The sequence below is a fragment of the Thunnus thynnus genome, chromosome 3 (genome assembly GCF_963924715.1).
Source record: "Thunnus thynnus chromosome 3, fThuThy2.1, whole genome shotgun sequence".
Classification (NCBI taxonomy): Eukaryota; Metazoa; Chordata; class Actinopteri; order Scombriformes; family Scombridae; genus Thunnus; species Thunnus thynnus.
In genome coordinates this window covers 15,300,391-15,323,966 of record NC_089519.1, presented here as the reverse complement: position 1 = coordinate 15,323,966, position 23,576 = coordinate 15,300,391, and the positions used below count along the sequence as shown (strand labels likewise).

The window sequence follows — 23,576 nt, the reverse complement described above, 5'->3', positions numbered from 1 at the left end:
TACACTGCAATAAAAGAATTGAATAATGCTGTTTCTTTATTTCATAGTCTTTACATGGAAATCATGTATGTAACATGCATTTTGTTTTAAAGTGAGTCATCTTGAAAAAAGAAAAACCTGTTAGCCAGCTAGTTACAGCTGATAAAATCTAAAATCATTTCTGCTGGCAAAGTCAATGTTAGCTGGCTATAAATGAGAAGTTGCTTCATCTACGCCTGAAATCATGGAACCATTACTCAAAAAATTACCAAGAATTTCTAGTGGTATAGTGTTTGCCACATTTTACATTGTAAACAGCATATGTGACGTGCAAGAATGGAAAACTTGGTAGACATAGCAACAGTAAGGGGGGGGGGGGGGGGGGGGGGGATTAACAAGCAGTCAATTTGATAAATGCTGAGAAAATTGACTCTGCTTGTACAGGAATATCTAACAAAACTTTGCTAACATTAGCCACCATAAAGCTACTGATTATACCAGACCAAGAGAGGGTTTGCTGTGACTGGTATCTGCAAAACTGCTGGGTGTATTGCAATGATAAGGGTGTTTTATTGCTTTTGAATTTAAGTTTTTGAATGTGAAAATGTGAAAGTGAAAAGAATTTTAAAATGTTTTTTCTTCTTAAAATCTCACATAAGTTTGCTTTAAAGTGCTTTAAAATACCTCCAAATAAAATGTACAGGAACATAATCATACAGCTATTATGTAAAAGGCAACTATTATAAACTACTGCTGGACAAACAATCATGCAGTTACTTTAATTATGGAGCATGTGTTGGTCTCCCACTTCAGGTCCTCGGTAACCCAGAAACCTGCAGGGGTGATAGCGCTGAGCATGTTCATCTCCAAGTTCTTGTTGGAGGAAGGATGTCAGATGAAGAAGAAGGAAGGAAGGGTGTAAAGGAAGGAGAAGGAGGGAAGTGTAGGGATTTTCCTGAAGATGAATATGATATTCTGCCCAGTATAAATAGGTTTATTTTTAGGTTTATTTAATAGGTTTATTTATATACAAAAACTTGTTCTATCCAAATAGTAAAAAGTATTTTCTTTATTAGAATGACCGTACAGAAGTTCCCTAGAAGTCACTGAGGTCTAGCTTGCTTTGAAGGCCAAACCGGTATTTTTACATGTTTTAGCAACTTGTTTGAGGCTAACAGCTACTGGTTTCCATTCATTTCAGTACAGTGTGAAAATCAACATGCAGAGACCTGAAACTTGATGTAATGTATTGCTGAACAACGTTGCACGTTGTGTAACAGCAATTACACAGAGGGCACACAGTAATGTGGATGTGGTAAAGAGGAGAATGTGAGTATGACAGCTCCTTAAAAAGCTGCTGTCAAAGGCATATTGTTTTCATGTCAAGAAATACTTTTTTTTTTTTATACAAACAGTGACGTGTGAAGAGCCCAGGTGTGTAAATGAAACAGGAGTAAGAGGAGTGAAAGAGTGTAGAGAAGGGAGGAGGTATAAAGGAAGTAGGAGGGAGCATGAGGGCAGGTACAAGAAGCTGGATAAAACCTGTAATTATTATCCTACGGAGTTTACTTAGCCTTTACTCGATCTCTCTCTCTCTTGTCTGACACACATGCAGTGTTTGTATAGACTGATAAGCTCAGGGAGAGAGAGCAAAAGAGAAAGAGAGAGAGAGAGAGAGGGAGGGAAGAAGGGAGGGAAAACACAGCCCAGCTGAAAGAGTGAAAACACACACAGGGGTGAGAAAACCTATGATTGTGTTACAGAGAGAGAAGCAGTCAGATAGGTGCATGAATACACTGAAGCAGACAGAAAAAAGACAGAGGAAGAAAACTCAGAGTAATTGAGACTCTGAGAGAGAAAGAAAGGTAAAGTGTCAGAGAAGGAAGGAGGAAGACGAAGTGAAAGGAGATCATGGCTCTGAATGGGAAGGTGGCTCTGGTGACGGGGGGTGCTCAGGGCATTGGGAGAGCTGTGGTCCAGTCACTACTGCAGAGCTCAGCCAAGGTCAGTACTGCTCGGTCTGCTTTAGCTTCATAACTTTAACATAAGTTTTACTGCTTTGACAGTTACTCTCTTACTTTACAAATGTCTTCATTAAAAGTGCTCAGATTGATTTAGAGTGTTTCGGTTTTACTGCTTTTGTTTTCATGTTTAACACATTTCCAACTGTACATTAACAGCTGAAATTCTTATTGAACTGATCTGACTGTTACGTCTGCTGCTCGGACATAACCTGTTTTGACCTCACTGCTTTGACTTCACTTTGCTGGAACTGTCTGCATGTCTGCAGTGGCTTTATTGATTAAATTTTAATGGTTTTGACTTAACATCAACACTGTTTTAAGTGCATAGCTGCCGTAGTGTCCTTGTTTTAACTTCATGACAATTTATTGGAAGCAATTTCTCTGTACTACATTATCACATTTATTTTAATACTGATCCTTGATTGTATCAGCACTACTGTTTTCCTGCTTTTAAAGGGTGTTTAAGGTCAGGATATACAGTGAGTAGAAATGGGGCCAGTGTTAACTTGTGATAGATGATGAGTCTAAAATAATAGTATAAACACACTGTGTTTTAACCCAGTAATTAGACAGTGAAGGTAGCATGCATTTAAAGGCAAGGCATTTAAAAGAGATCAAGTCTGAGAACTTTCTTCACACCTTGTGAAATGAGACTAATTGCGGTACAGCACTAAGACTAACATGTCATTAGTCTTGTATTTTTTAACGGTGCACCAGTGAAACACACACATATCAGTCACACTTGTCAAACCACAGTGGTGACAAGTGTGACTGATCAGAAGTAAGCAGCACACAGTAGCCAGAATATTGTCTCTCTTCATGAAGACAAACTGCAGTGTGTCTCACTACTCACTCACTAACCAGGTTTTGTCCTTCAGGTGGCTGTTGTCGACCTGAACAAGACCTGCGGTGAAGAGTGCAAGGCAGAGCTGGATGCAGAGTTTGGAGAGGGCAACTGTACCTTTATTCAGTGTGATGTGTCTAATGGAGACACACTGAGAGGTAATCCTTTCTATTGACAAATACCTTTTAAATCCCTTACATGATGAGTGACACAATAATAAAACTTCATGATGAATCAGGGGATGACTTCAAAAAAGAGCTAGTGACTACTTCTGGCAGGCATTAGAAACTTTTTCCTAGAGAGAGTCACCGTTGCTGCTCTCTGAGCTGACAGCTTCATTCAGCGGGTGTGAAAGGGCAGCAGGTCCAGTCAAAACAGATGGCAACAGAGTATCTGTGACATTTGTCAAAATTGCTGGTTCTGGTCACTCATGTATCTCACCAACAGTACAGATAAATCTAAGCATGTCTGGTCTTGCCTTGTAGTCACATGATTATTTGTTTGACAGTTTCTCAGTTTTTAGTTCAACATACTTCCTCACTACTCAGCACTGCTCTATTGCCCCTCACTTACCTTCTCCTTTTCTGCAGATCTGTCAGTGTTGCTTTGCTGTTTCATGTCCTCTAAAATGATGGAAACACAACTGTGTGTGTGTTAATGTGTGCGCATGTGTGTGTGTGTGTGTGTGTGTGTAGGCGTGTCGGGGTGAGAAAGAGAGAAGCAGAGAATTAAAGTGTGTTTAAGTGAATAAGTGTGTCTTAGAGAGAGCAAGAGAGAGGAACAAGGTTTCATTGTGTGACATTGAAAAAGTAAATCCCTGCAGGCTAACGGCTGTGGAATGCTGTTTGGTGTTGCTCCCCAATGTGTGATAGTACTGCTGTTGATGTAGATACACAATGTAAGCCTGTATGGAGCCGATGACAATGTGTGTGCGTGTGTTAGTGTGTGTGTGTGTGTGTGTGTGTGTATGTGTGTGTGTGTGTGTGTGTGTGTCTGTGTGTGTGTGTTTTCTCCATTTGTGGTAAGAAGAAATAGTGCATCTGTCTCTGCAAACATGCACTGTGCATGCAGTTGTTTACATGTTAGCATATGTGTTTTTCTGTATGCGTCTTCAGTGTGTGTGACTCATGTGTGCATGCACAGGTGGGTGGGTGTGTGTGTGTGTACGTGCAGGCATGTGTGTCAAGCAGATGAGCCTGTTAAAAGCTGGAATGTTTGTTTCTAATTGAGGGGTATCCAAGTGTGGAATGCGGCAGGTGATGACAAATGCAGGTTTTACCACCTCAGGTTTCTCCCTTCAGCTGTTTATGCAACCTCATCTGTCTGCTCACATGAGGAGATGGTTTGCATTTCTCATTATAGTACCCTTAAAGGAAGTCTTGGGGCGTACTACTGCGTATGTGGAAAAAGTAGTACAGTGGAAACTGCTTATACTGATCAAAAAGCTCAGGACAGAATCATTCCTATACAAATGCTGTTTAAATAAATTCACTTATAGTAATCAGGTAGTCCGCTTACAGTGTTCATACATAAACATATGGAAAAAAATGAATGGAAAAATGAAAAACTACGGTTACTCTATTTTCTTTTTACCTTACTCCCATAGTACACCTACGATGTGTAATTAGCGAATGCGGCACCATTATCAGGCATTGCGGCGCACCTCCGCAGAGTTATGTGGAGTTGCGGGGTGTGGGCATGTTTATTTGTAACCGCCGTGAAACACGTTTTCTTCCTCTCATTCACTGGCTTTCTCTCTACCATCACTTGCTCTCCTCATCCACTCTCTAGCTCGCTCGACCACTGCTTCTCTCTCTCTCTCTCACTTTCTCTCTTTCTCTCGTCTTTTTTACAATGAGTCGAGAAGATGACATTAAAGCCTTACTTTACTTTTAACATTACCAAACAAAGAGAAATGTCCTCCCCTCCTCCTAGTAATGTTTTTGTTTTCCTTCATGGCAGGGTTGTACAGTGTTACAGGTTGTGTTTCTCCAAAAGTTGATTCTGGTTCAACTTTCTCGCTGCGGCCCCCTCCCCCGCAGCCTAAACACACAACGCATAACCCATCTGCTTCAGGCTGGGAGGCTGCGTGCACATTGAAATCGTGACAGGAGAGGAGCAGCGAAACAAGCGTTTAAACAGCTCTACTGTATTTTGAAACAGTCAATCAAATTTATATTATTTTATATTTATTTATAATAATCATCCGCTTATACTGATCAATTTGACCCGGACGGATGTGATCACTATAAGCGGTTTCCACTGTATAGAGTCTTCTGGGAGCTGTGTGAAATCTGATTAATTGCCTCAAGTGATGTCATTTGAGTCAGTGTTGGTTGGGGCTGAAGACTACAAGTTTGAAAATGAAAAAATCTGAGGGTGTGGAGTTAGAAAGACTTGAGGTTAACACGTCAGAATAATGTGGGTAATGTAGGTACCAGGTTTTGACAAGGAAGAAGAATGTGTGAAATTAATCGCAGCATTGATTTAGATTTTTTTTTTCAACTGTTCATCATGAGTACGTGCAATCAGTGGATTACTCTTTTAAGGTCCTGTGTCAATGTCTAAAGTCATTCACTGATGGTTTTTTGTTTCTGTGGTTTAGACACCTTCCAGAGTACGGTGGACCTGTTTGGTCGCCTGGATATTGTCATCAACAACGCCGGCATCAACAATGAAAAGAACTGGGAGAAGACCATACAAGTCAACCTGGTGAGATGACAAGATGACAGTAGGCCAGATGAAGATTAGTCAAGTCAGTTTTACATATAAAGCCCAAAATAACAAATTTGCCTCAGAGGACTTAACAATCTGTGGAGTATACAACACCCTTTATCCTCAGAATATTTGGGTATTGCATATGTGGGTAGGACTGTTTGTACATGTATCAGTATCTACTTAGTTTGAGGCTCTCAGTGACCCTCAAGACCACGTCACCCTTAGGGAGCGAACAGGTTTACCTGGCTGTTAGCTTAAGCTCCCTGTCTTGTCTGCCTTCTGAAAGCAAGCATGTGCCTGCCTGCCTGCCAAATATGCAGACAAAACAATATCACTTAAATTACAAAAACCTTAACTTAATCTTTAATTGTATTTGAATACATTGCAGGGGTCAGTCTTACTTGTAATAGATAATAAATGCTTTCTCTGAGACGAAGAATGTAATGATTTTTAAATGTTAAAATGCTGTTTTACTCAGATTCCTCACATGCAACTGCAAAGTTGGATCAGAGTGATAGATAACACCCAGGTTTCATGCCTGCTATACAGTGTCCTGAAATGTGTTGTTAATTGTGAGCAGTTTTTCTATTCGCTCTCAGGCAATAATTTCTGTTTTTTGCACAGTTAAAATTTCTCTCTTCATGCCATTTGACCCATATTTTCCTGTCCAGCTGGGACAAAACCCAACAGCCACTTAGGCAATGAAAAACTAATCTTCATACAGATCATTTACAGTCTTCTTTGAAACTTAATCCATTTTCTGTTTATGTATGTTAACAGTGCCAGTCAGCAAGTGACCACTTGCTTGACATCACAACCAAAGATTTGATGACTAGCAAACAATGCTTTTGTTACAATCAAATCTTGTTTTGTTTGAAAGATATGGAGCTTCCATGAGTCCGTTTTGAGTTTCCTCAACCTCATCTTGAAACACAGGCGAATAGAAACCTGAGGCAGGAAGATGATCCTAACCCAGATACCATCTGACATCAAAGAACCAGGGATAAAAAATACTTTAGCTGGCCCAGTTTCCCAGCAGAAAATGGAAATCTAAGGTCTAGTTTTTTGTCAGCAAGACACTGGTACAATTGGCCATTTTTTCTCAAGCAGGTACTGAATCTCCCATTATGAATATTCTCCTGACTTGCTCAGCTTTGACCACCAGTGTAATTTATTGATCCACTGGAAAGGATGCACAGACTAAGTTAGCAAAAACAACTGCAGGAAAAGCCATGAGGATATGCTAATATACAAATCAGACACTCCAAATATTGTAATGATACCATAATATCAGTAAATACCAAAAACTCACTGCTGAATAACCGCAGTAGAGTTTAGGCAAGCAATAGTATAGTATATGTTCTGTATGGTATGGTATGGTTTTAAATAAACAAAAGTAGGACAAAGTCACAAGGAGTAAACATATTACTTAAATTTCATGAAATATAAGATTTTTAGTTTTAATATGTAAATACATGTTGTGGTAAACTGAAACTCCACTAAAATAATGTCATGTTTAGCCTGTTAATCTGATCTGATCATCACAACCAATTCTAGCAAAAGTGCAACAGCTTATTATGCTGATAATATTTGATGCCACTGCCATTAAACTGGAAGGCCTCATTGTGTCTAAAAGACCCCAGTGTACAACACCCCTTCAAGTCTGTTAAGACTGGAGGGGGGAACAGACCACTGGCAAGTACAAGTACTTGCCAGTGGTCTATTCAGACTACTCCATTACATCAGCAGGGCCCTCTGTCCCTCATGACACCATACCAAGCCACAAGCCTTACAACTACATTCCTGCTAAGGAATGTAGTTGTACTTGAGGTTATGAGGGTATACTGGGAGACTGCCAGCAGGCACCAGACAGGTACTGCCAGCAGGTCTCCCAGTGGACCCTCATAACCACACCACTCAACTGTCAAAAACAAACAAACAAAAAAAAAAACCAACAGAAAAAAGTCACTTAAGATGACACAGTTCTTTAGCTGCTCTGCTCTTCCTCTCATTGGGCAAGAATATTTGCCACCTGTGGACCCAAATGTACAATAAAATATATTGTCACTGTCCAGTGAAAATCATGTATCTATCTCAAAACTATTCCACTTCTGAGAAAGAAACAATTTAAAAACCAATTGAACTATCATAAAATGCATCGTCACAAATGTTGAAACAGGGCAGATTTTTTGTTGGTCATGAAAAGTTGATGTTTTGGAGATGCATGGCTTTCACAGGACAGTGATGTGCAAATGGGTGGGTTATTGTAGTAGGATCCATGGGAGGAAAGTAACAGAAATTCTGTACTCCCAACTCTACCATTTCATTGGCATTAGGAAATGAAATGATAAGTTTGCATTAGGTTTGAGAAATTCACACAGTAATTTAATATTATATATAAACCACTGAAACACAGACAAGTTGTGAAAACATTAAGCTAAATGAGTCATCAACATTTTTCTCTACCAGAGTAGTCTATGTTACTATTAGGTTGTACTATTGGAACAGCCATAAAGGGAGAGTGCCTACAAGACATACTGTGCTCCATTTCAGGGATTGCTCTCTTCAAAAGAGCAAGCCCTTCATTTTTCTAATACATCTGAAGACTGGCAAATTGGAATGGGGCAGCTTTGTTCACCCATTAGGATCTTGTCACTCTTGAAATATAGACTTCAAATAAGTCACAGCATAGAACTGTCTGAAAAGGCGATGTGACTTGTGGTTGATATATGTCTATTCTAGGAAGTCTGCAAACTACAGCGAGAGCTGCTTAAAGGTTGTGCACTTCACTTGCAACAGAAAAAAGTCTGTTGAGTATTTTCCCTTCACAGAGCATAATGTCACTTGCACCTTGTCACTGGAGGGTAATCCTGTCTCCCTCTGGATCAGAGTGCTGGGCTTGTGGAGATTTTGTTTAAAGTTAATGAGGTTTCATTTTTACCAAGTTTTTGTGGAAATACTTGTGAATCCAGTACATGTTCTTTTCACAGAGACCTCATTTCTACAAATACATTAAATTGTATATTCTCGGTTTGCATTGATGTTGGCAACACCTTTTAAATGTTATCATCTTATCTGTCTCTCTGTTAAAGCTTTGACAATTTTTAGAGGAAGAAATTCCTCATCATCAAAACACGTTATCAGCTGTACGTCCCTCAGGTATCTATCTGAGATTCCATCTTTGTTTTCTTTTACAGTATGTGCTCCCTCTTGGTGTCATAGTTGGTCCAGATATAGTCTGATACACTGTGAAGCCTTATTACAATAAGGTTTGTTGTGGATATATGTGATCCCCACAGGATGATGCAATTTTCTCTAGAACATTGGACCTTTTCTCTAGAACCACAATCAGCCAAAAATGTCTACTTCTGCATAAAATAGCAATATCTAAAGGATAAATGAGCATGAAATTTACTGAGCACATTCAGGCTCCCAATTAGATAAACATTGAGAGTTACAGGAAAAAACATTTGGCTCTGTAACAATAGCTCTAATAATAGCAAAATCACCAGTGCTGTATGTTGTTATTCTGCCCTACACTTGGTTCTTGTGCAGTATAATGAACACTGCATGCTCATGCACAACGTTTAGACATCTTGAGATATATTGTGTAGTGCTAGGTACAATAATTATTCTTCTACCTCATCCAACTTACAACTTACTTTGTTTTGCAGGCAGTATTGTCTAAGTCAGCAACAGATGTCCTCAGTGAAAAATAATGTAGAACTATAAATAAACGCACCGATCAGTAGTTTCTTCACTTTCTGTTTCACTTCCTGCTTGTGTGTGCTACACTTGTTAAACTGTGACCTTGTTGTCTCTTTATCTTTATAGACCTCAGTAATAAAGGGGACCTACTTGGCACTGGAACACATGAGTAAAGAGCATGGCAAAGAAGGAGGCATTATCATCAATGTATCCTCTATGGCAGGTAACACATAAACACACTAACACACACGTTTGTATGCACATATTTATTCAACTGGAACCCCCCCCCCCCATCTCTCTCTCCCATTGGATGTCTCCCAAAAATGTATTTTATAGATAGATTCAATCAGAGAATCATTTCTTTCTCAGCCACTAATAAACAAAATACTTTGCAATATATTATATAGGCACACAGTATTTCATTTTGAAAGGTTATTTAATGATACCAATGCAAACATATTCTGCACAGCATATTTGCTGCCAGACTGTAGTGGGAACATCAGGTCAGTTTAGCTTATGCTTGCTTGTGCTTTAGGAGGAGAACTATAGGAGACATTGGCTGCTTGGATAGGTAGAATTTAACATTGTTCCTCAGTACATTTATTATATTTTGGTCACTTATTACTACATATTTCTCAGATTTAGGTTGCAATCTACCAGCACTGTAAAGGTCTATGGTCCTTTGTTGTGACTTCCACAGAATTTGTTGCTAGTTGTAAAGTAGGTTGACAAGTAGTTTGATAGCACATAGAGGACTGATTTAGTTTTAGGCAGTTATACAGCATATATACTGTAGATATGGGCACGTAATATAGTCCAAAGCTCCACTACTGCAGATTATTTGAGAACAGCATCGCAGAAGTGACAAAACCAGAGCAGGTGAATCTTTAACTGTATGACATTGCAACACAGACACACACACACACATCCCTTTGATGGGATGGAGAGTTCTCTGAAATTTGGGTTACATAACACTACAGAGTTCCGACGATGACAAACTGTAGGAGAAAAACATGACTGTGCAGTGACCTTGAGGATTGACCTGGTTGGAAGGTGGGAAGAAAAATATGCTTCTGTTTCCCTCAGAGTCCAGATCTGGCACTTTGCTGCATGCTAACCATTTAAATGGTCTCAAATCACAGCGTAAAAGCCCACATTTCACTTTTCAGAAAAAATGCAAATATGCCAATTCAAATGATAGTGTTGGATATGAGACTAATGGAAAATTTCATTTGCTCCATCTGTGCTGTCCAGCATTCTGTATCAGCAGCTGTACAAATGTCAAAATGATCTATCATGCGCTATGTCACCTAATTTAATTTGTGTAATGTATCTGTAAGATTTAAATATCTGCAGAGGCCCTGAAACTTCAGTGATATTTCAGTTCTAGTTTGAAGCACATGACTCGGGAATTTACACTCACCACTCTCCAAATATTCTCCTTTCTTGAAAGAGAGACACATGGGGATTTATTTATGTCAAAATGTCACAGATGATGAATTTCTCAAAGCCTCTGGAAGCCAAGCTTATGAAAACAGTTCCCATCTTCCTTGAGAGTGTGTTATCTGGGAAACACACTAGACAAAAAGCAACCATGACAGGTTGGCAGGCATCCACTATAACTGAAACTACTGGATCTGGATCAATCTGCACCTTAGTCTCCGTCATGGAAAAGCTCACGCTCCTCCAAAATCTTCACAGTTACTCACACACTCACACACATACACGCATACGCACCCACACACACACACACATACACACATACATTTTGCAAGGTAATTCCTGCTCTTTTATGGTTGTATGTTGCTCTGATGGGCCAACACTTTTCAAGCCATCTCTGTAAAATCTCTAACCTTTTTCTGAACTCAAACAAAGCCCTGCAGAGCCACAGCAGCTCTGAGGAACTATGTGATATATGTCACAATGTGATTACAGTCATTGTTGTAACCATTTTAAAGTCAATATCACCTTGTGGTGTGACCTTCACGGGCTCTATATTTATTCTGGAAATGTCACTACTGTAGTTTTTTTCCCCTCATGAAAGGTTAACATGCCATTCTTAATTTAAACAATCAATCACCACACCTACTAGATGAGTAGATAAGAGAGTTATTAGCTTGTTCCTGTTTCCTTAGACACAAAGCCTCATTATACTGTTGTGACTCCCACTCGCTCCTTACCAAGTAACATTACCACTGTGACCTGGAAAAGGGTCCAATTACAGACCTCCCTCCTGAGGCCCCAGGATTGTGAGCCAGTAGGATTTGAGCATGAGTCGTAGTGTTCCGTTGTATGAAGTACATAAACGTTCACTTATTTCACCTTAGCAGCCTACCAAAATCTGTTTCTGAACAAATTTGAGGCAAAAGCAATCCAGTCACTGAATTTTCATTTATATAAGATCTACAAGGCCTAATTTAAAAGTTTGTTTCAACTTTCGGCACTACTGCACTGCCAGCTGCCACTGCTTTTTTGGCCGTGCTTCAAGCTTGTGGGAGACACCAAAGCAATGCAGCAAAGCCTGAAATGACTACACGTATAAGTAACGTTAGTCTAATACTACTTTTATGTCATCACATATTGCAATATTATTTATTATTGCTGCTTTGATTGAAAAGTCACTCATTCATATTAATATATTAATGATATAAATACATGGGTATTTGTTTTTGCACATCAATAATTATTTTAATAACTAATATTATGTATGTTAATATTTGTAATACATAATACAGTATATATAGTCTTCTATATTTATAATTAGATTTATAATATGTAGTTTTCATATAATTATATTTTGTGAACTATGACCTGGCAATTGACTTCTGAAAGAAAATGCAATACATCCTCCAACCAGCAGGGGGTGATAATATCTGCATGAGAGGGGCCTGAGGAGAGAGGTCTGAGGGGTCTGAGAAGAGAGGTCTGAGGGGTCTGAAGAGGGAGGTCTGAGGTGCTGCAGTTGGACCCTCTTGGGACTATCTAGGATCCAAAGTTAGCTTCTCTCTGAAACCTTCTTCCTACAAGTATCATTCTTCCTTTTTCTTGCTGTTGTTCCCCTGAGAGGCCTTGGGTCTGGAGCAGAAGGGGCCATGCAGGTGTTGGTCGGGGGTCAAAGATCCTCCAACAAACAGCTGAGGTGCTGCTACTGTAGACAAAGTAACAATATTTGTCAATTGTGACAAAATAATAGAGTGACTTTGCCTCTAAGTGTCATGTCAGCCTGTGATGTGGTGGAGTTTGCTATACAGTTGTGCTATCTCTACTGTAGACGTGATGCCAGCCCTTGCATTCATGTATTGCATCTTAGCATATACAATGTAACGGGTTTCAACATATGCTATAAACTACCTTATCCTCTCTGGTAAACATAGGGTACTAAATAATCCTTTGACATGCTGAAATGTAATGTTTTTAGCTAGCTACAGACATTTTCTTCGCATTTCAGCTCTTGGTTGCATATTCAATTGTTTTCCTCTCTGGTGGGCGTGGTTTTCAGAGTATGATGTGTTGCTCTCTGTCTCTATATACATATGTGGAGGCTGTTCCTCCTGAATGTGATCAAGTGAGCTGTTTGCAGCTCAGAAAAGCAAGATGAAGCCTCATCTGTCTGCGGTCAGGCCAGCCAAAGTGTTCTTATCTCTGACACTCACTGACTGGCAGAACATCATAAGATGTACCACCACAACCACCGTTTATGTTTTTGAGCATCTGTCAACACATTCAGTTAATACTGCCTGGATATAACTTCCTGTTAGTTGTCTTTTAATGTCTGACCTGGGGCCTGCCCAACCATAAGCCTAGAGAATTAAGGTGAACTCCGCAAGACATTGCTCATAGTGACAAACCCCCAGAGAGTTTTATTAAACAACTCTGCATTCTCTCCACTTTCATCAGCCTCTGTTGGCAGCTCTGATAAACTTGCTGTACACTACCCACCCAATAGTCCAATATTCACTCTCCTTTTAGCTCTGTTTTGGTGTCCACCAACTCCTGAGGGAAACATCTGGCTCTTTAGATGGTTAATACTCCATTATATTTAGCAATTAGTTGTTAAAGTCCCCCTCCACTCAAAAATGTTTTTTTCTTCTTGTTCCTACAATTGAATGTTTGAGACTCACTGTACAGAATGATGTATGTGCAGAGTTTGTTTTCAACTTCATCTGCTGAAGACAGAAAGTTCCTCTGTGCTCACTGAAAATTTGAAATTTACGGGGTAGGCCTATTAGCATGATTTGTGACATCACAACTAGTTTGGAAGCCAATCCTGGTCCAAAATGCAATTTACACAAATGTTAGCCTCCAGTGCACTGAAAATACACATTCAACCTGACAGGAAAAGTTTCTTTGTGCTGAATGCTGACAGAGCATCAATACAACTGATATATGCACTATATACAATACATATACTGTGTTTGTGTGTGTGTGTGTGTGTGTGTGTATGGATGACAGAGGGAGAAACATGCTAATGTAGTGATGCCAGCAAGCTTTTAATTAGTTACATGTTTGTTTGGCCAATGTTACACCTTTAACAGTAAAACATATAGTAATAAATGTGACAGCACTTCTAATTTGAAAAAACTCATCTGTTGCAGAGCTTCCCAAAATGCTAACAATGGAGTTACTACATCCTAAACTAAATCATGTTCACCAAACCACTTTTATTTCTATACAGCCATCCTTTTTCTCCCTCACTTTAAGTGATTTACTCAGAAATTCATATTAAAAAGTCCAGTCAATGGGCAGATTTTTCATGAAACTGCACTGCTCAAGTAGCCGTTCTGTCAACCCTTACTAGCAGATTACTGAGCTATCAATAACACACTAAAGGTAACAACGCCTGAGGTAGAGCTCTGCTCCATATCTCACCTTTTTATCTGTATGACGATCGCATCAATTTGCAACTGTCAATCCAGTTTTACCGCAATGTGGTTAGAGTTTCAGTTAATCATGAGATACAGATACATAGACTTAAAATGACCTTTATGCAGCACGTCAGGAATGAAGCCGAAAAAAACTCTTGTATATATAATTTTTTTTTCTTTTTTGCAGGAATTTTTGCTGTTGTGTGTTTTGAATGGAATTTCACTATTAGTTCACATCTAAAATAAGGTTGTCATATAATATATTCTTGCTTTAGAGCTGCGTGTTGTTTAATGAAATTCTAGGAGATGTTGTTGGTTCTTACAGTCGGACACAACATCTTGCAGATCTAGGACAGTTCTGCCTCAAGTAACAGCAGACATATGGTAATCATTTTTCACTTATCTCACTTGTGATAACATCAGTGTGTGTGTGTGTGTGTGTGTGTGTGTGTGTGTGTGTGTGTGTGTGAGTACATGCCATTCCCACAACAGACTTGTCCAAACATGGTCAAGCATATTGTTTTGGGGGGGGGGAAGAATGTGTGTGTATGTGTGTTTGTTGATGTGTACGTGTGCTGCTCAATGCAAGTGTTTGTGTGTATACTTGTGTTTTGAATGATGTCATTATCAGATTCTTTTGGAAGTGGATTCAGCCCACATGAGAGTGATTCAGTTTATAGTCGTGTTTGTCTTTGCAGGGATTCAGCTGACTGCTTTTATAACATCAGCTGTCGAATGTTCTTACCTTAAACCGTCTGAAGTTTTAGCTATGTTGTTAACAGTATGCTCTAACTGTAGGTGCAAGTTGTAGTTGCATTTTTTTTTTTAATTTGGAAACTGCATATTTTCATAGTATCATATTTTGCTCCTTGCAATTCATGTTATTAGGTTTCCACTATTTCTGTCATGTTTGTCTTTGTGTATGGTCCTATATTTCAGCCCATGTGTTCATATACACCTTGAAACAGGTGTAATAAAGTAAAAGCAACCATCACACTCTTTGATCTCACAACCTGGCCAGAAGATGCTACTTTTCCTGAAGGAACTTAACTCATTCACACAACACTTTTTTTTTTCTCTGTGAAGCTTGTGAGGAATTCAACTCCTGAAAACTCACCCTGGAGGCCAAATTGGCTGCCCTGTCATCTAGCGGGTGCTTGCCATAACCTGCCTGCTGTGAGTGGCGGCTCTCAGCCATGACAATAATCAAAAGCAGCTGATTAGCCTCTTAGACTACAGAGAGAATGAACTGCTGAGGATCTGCGTGAATGAGCCAGAGGGAGAGGAGTGTGATTTGAGGTCAAGATTGTTGCAATGTTACACTTTATGAATATTGAAGTTATTAATTGAATAAGGGACATGGAGATTATTTGAAAGCAGAAAACATAAACAGACATTAAAAAAACATCTGCAGAAAATGGTTTATTTTAAAGCACTGTGCATCACTTGTAATTAATTTTATGAATGAAAAACACGATTTTAGATTGATGATGATGCTCTGATGAAGCTGTGGGAAATATGAACTGAGCCTTATCTCACTAAACCTGGATCAACTGACACTCTAAGAAGCTGAGAAGCTGGTGTTCAGACGCAGATGCAGCTGTGTTTAGGAACACCCGAAAGAAAGCCCTGTTGATCTTCTCAAACACTCTACATGTTTAAGGCTTACAGCAGGTTAAAGGTTAAGCTCAAACTAGGAGCAAAATATGGCTGACAGAAATCTTCACAGAATAAAAACATTGTATATACGACAAAGAGTGGAATTCATTTATTTTCGGACATTGGCTGTTCTTTGACCTCAAGCAGTTTCTTGTGAGATTCTGCGTTGGTGTCAGTAACATGTTTGTCCTCTTGTCTCCTCTTGTTCTTTATATTTCAGCCTTCATGCATTCCCCTCATCAGCCTGTCTACACTGCTACTAAACATGGAGTCATTGGCTTCACTAGAGCTATGGCGGTAAGAAGCATACATTATAGTTATTAAATTTCACTGTGATTTATTAAATTCTTACACAAACTAAATAATGAAGTGTCAACATTAGTATTTTTTAGGATGGGAGATCACTCTCTTGTTCTTGCAGGACGCGTCCTCTCAGGGTGACTATGGTGTTCGTATCAACGTCCTGTGTCCGGCCTTCGTCGACACTCCTCTACTGCACTCAGTGGAACACGAGGACAACATGGGAAAGTTTGTCAAGTTCAAGGATGACTTCAAGCGCAGCATGAACAAGTTTGGAGTTTTAAAGTGAGTTCACTCAAACACTAGAACAAACACAAACACATTGATACTCACTCAGTCCTGTGTTTAAATCATTCCTTGTCTTGCAATGGGATTATTCCATCTGGCATGAGATAACACACTGACTTTATTGGTGAGATCACTGAAAACAAATGCACAATTTTTACTGAGACAAAGGCTTTGTATTATGTAATTAAGAGTCTTAAAACTCTTTTTCATTGATTAATACAGTGATCCAGTTATATTTGATGGTGGTGAGCTCCCATTTCATGTGATACAGGAGCAGCTGATTGAACATAATATAGCCAATAAATTTAAAGAATTAATCTCCGGTTCCCTCATGGAGAACATGTGAAAACAGTTAAATTCAGTTCATTGCAGCACTATTGAGCTAAATGCTAACAGGTTCACAATGACAATGCTAACATGCTGATGTTTAGAAGGTTTACCATAGCTGTGTCCCAGTTCAGGAGTCGCATCCTTCAAAGGCTGCATTTGAAGACCGAATGCATCACTTTGGCGCAACAAGGCTGTCCCATTTTGAAGGCTCCTTCAAATGTGGCAGAGAAATGCGGCTTTCTTTTTCCAACTTTGCAGGATCCAACGTCTGGTCCTTTGGGACAGCCAAGTATCCCAGAATGCAGTGTGAATTATGAGAGCCACTGCTAAAATTTCACATGATCATTAATATCAATGGGCTACTAATGATTTTCACTCACACACTATTCGATCATGATAACACCCTACATTATCATGGAATTGTTGTGAGTCATCAACTAATGCATGAAATCTCAGGATCCTCCTCATTCTTCAAAGGACAGCTACATGAAAGGTACTGTTATAAAAGTAGAGTAGCGTAGCTGCTTCAAGGAATAGGGCAGTGCGAAATGTGTGCATGTAGCAAGTGGCAGAAAAGTGATGATGAATGCAAGCTCAGCTGGGGAAAAGGTTAGCAGTAAGTTGTCAGTCTGGCAGTAAATGTGCAGTACAGACTACAGTGTGTCAGTTAATAAATGCTGCAGATTCTCAATACCAAGGTAAGTCTTGTCTGTTGTTTCTCCAACTGCTGGAAAAGTGAAGGTGGTTAGCCCCATAGACTGTAAAAAAAAAAAAAAATGGACGTAGCCACCACGATGTCACCCATTGGTTTGTGGATTCCTGTTTTGAAGACTCGAGTTTGCATTTGCCAGAAGTGACCATATTTGAACGAGTGGAGCTGACCCTAACGCTAGCTGCTAGCTTTGTTAGAATGGTGCATTTACAGTCTATGGTTAACTGTGATGATGCTAATGCTTATGCTAATTTTTGATAGCAAAAAACAGGCTTAAAACCATCAAAACAAAATTATAAAACTATTAATTATTAAATCAATAATTATTAAACTATTGATTGAGACCATAGTTTCATTGGGAAAGTGCTTACTGAAGTAATAAATCAAGTGAGAAGTAGGGTCATTTCCCAGACTTCTATACAATTGGATTTCTTTTTGGAGCCAGTGGAGTGGCCATTAGAGAGAATGCAGGTTTAAATCACTTCCACATTGGCTTCACTTTTCAGACCTGGACCTACCTGCTTGGTTAGCCCCGAGGTTAGCAACAATGGGTTAGCCTAACCTGACCAGGCTCACTTAAGGTGGACTGACCTTTAAGGTGGACCAGCTATTCTCATTTTAGTGTCAATCTCTGCCACTCCTAAACAGAGAACAGAGAAATGTCTGACTGCTGAGTCTCTCCCAGGTTTTGCTCAGCACCCCAGCCACCGCCCCAAAGCAGTCAACCTAGGGGAAACACTGGAATGCATTTCACACCAACTGGCAGCGATGGTGGATATTTTGAGCCAGACTAAAAGCTGTTGTAATTTTCAATATAGGACCATTATTTTGAAACTTTATTAGGTTTTAATATCTTCTTCATACGAGAAAGTAACCATTTAGATTCCCAATATGTAGTCAGTTTATCCAAATAATGCCTGTTTGGAAATTTGCTCCAACATTTTTGGAGATGTGAGGAGTCACTGGCTGCATGAGACCAGCATCATCTCAGCTGCTAGCAGCCCAACTCCTGAAATGACTGGCCAGTCAACATCTGTCGTCGTCCTAGGGAGAACATGATCTGATGAACTGATCTGTACAGCTATTTGGTAATTTACCACTGGCTCTAATGTCTCCGTGTCAGTACAGGGTCTGGGCTGGTTTAGGGAAAGCAGAAGAAGAAAAACTGTTAAATAAGCTATAGCTAGATATTAAGTGTGTGTCTATCAATCTCTCTATCTAGCTATCTAGCTATCTATCTACTCAACCTGTTTTAGCTGATTAATAACAAGACCATTTTTTAAATATTAAAGTAAGGTTAGTTATTAAAGTAAGGTAGCGTTATTTTAAATATGAAATTATATTGTCAAATTCAAATGACATTAGCCATATAAACTATGTTAACTAACTGTTGTTAACTAGTTAATTTTAACATTACTATTGGCTAAAAGTACACAGCTTAACTGATCTTAATCTACTTGGCCATGGTCCTCTCTCAGCCTGGGATACATCACACATGGCAGTGAAGCATCTCCATTTCCTCTAATAAATGCTAAAACAAAAATATATATATATATATATACTTACAATATCTGGCTACATTTCTACTAGCTGTGTCCTGATTGCCAACTGTAGCAGTCAAGGTTGCTAGGTGAGAGGAGTTGCGCTTTGGAACGCAAGAAAAAGGGAGGGAACAGCTGGTGACACAAATAGGAAATCCTCCGTAAACCAGACCGTCTCATTTAACTACGCTCGGTTCAGCCTTCACAGTCTATGAAGGACACACCTTTATAGACTGCGTCCTTTGAAGGATGCAGCCCCTGAATTGGGACACTTACCATCTTAGTTCCATCTTGACATTTGCTAATAAGCACTAAACACAGCTGAGGCTGATGGGAATGTCATTAGTTTTGCAGGACTTTGATCATAAAGGCTTAATGAAGCTTTTTGATAATTTTAATAAAACAATTAGGGTGTCCAAAGATTTTTACAAAAATCACAAAATAATTTGAGCAAATTACCTAAATATGACTGAATGTAAATTATACCATGATATAAGATTAATAAACACATGAAATCAGATTCTTAACTATATATAACTTATGACATATATTTCTGGTATATTTTACATGTAGAGTTTTTATGTTGTGGCAGCACAGTGTGCAGGATACCATGTCTGTCTGTCTGTAGACACACCTGTTTAACACAGTAACTCAAGAACAGTAAGCTACACAACAGAAACGTTTCACAATATACCACATGTCCTGTGCTTGTGAGACACCTGTAGCTCCTTATTGTATTACAATGTGGACTGTGTTATGTGACTACAAATAATCTGAAATATCAGATGGATTAATGCTTCACTAGTAGGTGCAATGACTTGGCAAAGTAAATCATCAACAAAGTCTGAGATCAAAATTCTACTGCCAAGACGTGTCAGACAGAGGACGTCCAACAAACTGTTGAACTGTATCTACTAATGTGCTAACAAATTGCTCTTTCTACTCAGGATGTCAGATCTGCTGATTTGTTCTGTTATTGATTTTCTGTTTTGCTTTTTACAAACACGAAACATATGTGGTCTTGAAAACACTCAGTGCCACTCCTCTCTGGCCTTTTACTGTCTCTATTCTGACTTGGCTGTGGAACAATGCTCTGCTTTCAAGAAACTTGACAGGTGTTTATTTGGAACAGTTCTGATAAGTACAGATATACTGTGCCTGTCTTGTATTTTCAGACATTCAAAAGATGAAGTGACCAAGCTGTGTGTACTATGGCTCTGAGAGACCTAAATGAATGTACTTTTAAAAGCTTGAGTTGTGCAACTCAGAGACAAACAGCAGGAGGGACTCACATTAGTGTCAGAGGAAGTTGAGGCCAAATGACTTCCTGAACACACACACGTACACACACACACACACACAAACACACACATTTTGATTTTAAATAATGGCAGTACAGCAGGTTTATGTTGTATTGTTAGGATAGGAAATAACTAATTATTGGAGCCTGTTTCCATGTTTGTGTGTGTACCTTTGTGTGTGTGCGTGTGTGTGTGTGTGTGTGTGTGTGTGTGTGTGTGTGTGTGTGTGTGTGTGTGTGTAGCCTTTGAAATGGTTTTACATCACATGTAATCTCATGTAATAGCCCTTTTCCTGCTGTGGCCTCCCTCTCCTCCCTGTGACCTGCCTCTGTGTTTATCTCCAGGCCATCACTGATAGCAGAGGGCATGATGAGGTTGATCATGGACACCAATCTGAACGGAGCAGTGATGAAGATTACCTGCTCCAAAGGAATCCACTTCCACACCTATGAACCCATGTCTGCTTGAGCTTCAAAATGCTGAACTGAGGAGGACTATGCAGTGCTTTAACCTGTCTGACCACAACACACCAGAGACTGGTTCAGGACAACATCTGGCTGCTGGAATTCATATCAGAACTGCATCAGAGCAACGGATCTTACTGGAAAAACTGACCTGAACAACACCTGATCATGTATATTCACCAAATTGTAACAGCCTAATTATGCTAATAATATGATCCTGATCATCATTGCTATTAGAAAACATCCAATGTTTTCACTGCCAGCCAAGATATTAACCACTGGCAAACCAAAATTATAAATGTGTTTTTCAGTATAGTGTCAGTAAATATCTGACAGTCAGTGTCACCCACCTCAGACACGACTGATTATGCAGCTTCTTTGATTAAACAGTGTTATTATAAGAACTGTAATCGTTATTTAACAGCTAGTTGATATGGTTTATACAAAAAATTTTAAAAATCCTGTGGGATAGTTTGATATGAGTGATATGGGACTTTTATTTATTGATCTTTTAGTAACAAGACTGTTCCATGAGCACTCTTGCAAGTGTTGAAGGGAATAACACGGGTATCATATCAGAGTACTGCCAGAGAAAAGCTCACTGAGTGTCCAAATGAAAGAGGTTGAATTTCTGGGAAGGTTGAAGGTGCTCAGTTTTAACTGTCTGTTAGAAGTTGATATTTTTTGGTCTAAAGGTAGTGCTAGAGGAAAGGTCAGAGGGTCTTAGGGAGACCTACAAGACAGGGATATTTGGGTGTGATGCAGTGTAGCAGACTGGTTGTTGGATGGCACAGAAGTTGTAGGGAGGTGGTTGGGGTGGATGGAGTGTGTACAAAGACAGGACAATGACAGCAGAGAGAAGGATTTGCAGTCTGATCTTGGTAGAAAACTTTGTTAGTTAATATTTCCTTTTTGTGTTGATTTTGAAAAACTATTCAGGAGACATTATGTCGCTCTAACAAACAAATTGGCTGTTGCAAAAGTAGTAATATATAAATGTAATTCCTAGGAGAGAGGGCAGTTACCTATATTGCTAACAGATTTGTTACCTACAAGGCATGCTAAATTGTAAAAATGTTAACAGAGGTAATCAGTTTGTTAATTTATATTTTTAATTCAACATGTTTAAATAAGTATAAGGATGGAATTTAGTTAAGAAAAAAATCTACAGTTTATACATATGAAAAGTTAGTAGTGTAGAGAATAGAAGTTAATTTGAATATTGGTGACTGTCTCTGTCAGATCTGCAGGGTCATGGTTTTAGTTCTGACATTCTATTCAAAGAATATGCTAAATCTTGATGATTCAGCAGTGGAAGTTTGGTATACAGCATAACAAAAATGATGTGTTTATTATTAGAAATGTGAAATCAGCTCATTGTGCTACGTGGGTTGTATGCACATGAATAAAGAAGCATCAAAAACCTGTTATTTATTGTGCTGCTGTGGTCCAATTTTAATTGTCCAATCCAAATATTAGTATGATTTTTAAGTTGGATTTTTACATAACATTCTCATCTTCTTTTGTTTTTCCTTCATCTTTGGCACCAACCTATAGCAGGTTTGTATTTTATACTACTGTACCCTCTATATCAATCAAGAGCAGCATTATTCAAATAAAAATGTCAACCAGCAGCCCTACACATGTCCTCACTCAGAGAGTGTAAAAGTCAACCTGCTTCTCACACACACACTCAAACACACACTGCTGCTCTTCCTGTTTGGGTGAGCGCAGTGGTAAACACACCGCAGAGCCTGAACCCAGTACAAATATTACACGTCCAACAATTCCTCTCAGTTAAACATTATGCTAGAAGAATAATAGAGAAGACTAGCAGCACTTAGGGAGTAATCTAAATTATTAGTGGCACGCAGGTCAAGTTTGCTACAGTCTCACAGGACTGCAAGCTTTTTGTTTTTTGGGCTGGCTTTTTCAACCTTCTCTTCTGCAGCAATAATTAAAAATCAACATTTTAAAGATGCACTAAGCAATATTTTGATAGAAGTATATTGTATCAGGTGCAGAACAGCCAAGAAATGGGAGAAAGGCAGTAGTAGTAGCAGTTGCAGAGTAGTGAGTTGTTCAAGTCAAGTCAAGTTGATTTGTCCAATGTCAAATGTAATGTTTCTTTACGCAAACTACTGAACTGTGGACCATGATACAGTGTCAGTCACGTCAGAGCACTTCATTCAGTGTTAACATACCTCCTAACTCCTCGATCAATTAGATACTTTCACATTATTGAACATCTTGGCCCTTTCCCAAACCGGTCTCTCCCCAGGAAGCTATATAAACTCTGTAGGTTGATAACAGCTGCCAGCATGGTTGCCAGCATACTCTTTGCGCCATCCAGCTGTCATTGCCTTCATTGTAAATGCAAAACAATATGTTATTAAATGTTGCAACAGCACTAAACCTTCTGTGACTTTGTTTAAAGCCATCTGCTGTAAAAAGGCAGTGTGAGGAAAGTGCAACAAAAGTTCATGTGCATGACTAAAATAATACAGAATTAGGATGTAACTAAACTGTTTGACATCTGCAGGGACTGGTGTTGCAAGTCAGCATGGGTACACACTTCCTGTCACTGGGTTCTCCACTTCCACTTCATAGTCATTAATCTTGTACGGCCCTCATGAAACTTCCATGCTAAGCACACAAGTGGAGGCAGATTGTATAGGCTGGGAGGGTAGTGGCCAGAACATGACTGAGCTATTGTTTGAAATATTTGTATTTGTGGATCTATCTATGTACATTTCCCCTCACCTGTGTAACTTTGCACACAATAAATGTGAATGAAAATGCAAGAAAAAAAAAATTCAAACTTGCATGAAGTGGAACAATTA

The 23,576-nt window shown here is 39.1% G+C and overlaps 1 protein-coding gene across 1 annotated transcript; it reads left to right on the top strand.

The window, feature by feature from the left end:
* The first annotated feature begins 953 nt into the window (after positions 1-953).
* Positions 954-22,160, top strand: hpgd (15-hydroxyprostaglandin dehydrogenase). Its single transcript, XM_067584441.1, has 7 exons — positions 954-1,983; positions 2,882-3,005; positions 5,453-5,559; positions 9,400-9,496; positions 16,018-16,094; positions 16,219-16,382; positions 20,614-22,160. The coding sequence occupies exons 1-7, from the start codon at positions 1,891-1,893 to the stop codon at positions 20,735-20,737; spliced, it is 786 nt and encodes a 261-aa protein (XP_067440542.1). The 5' UTR covers positions 954-1,890; the 3' UTR covers positions 20,738-22,160.
* Positions 22,161-23,576: the final 1,416 nt, after the last annotated feature.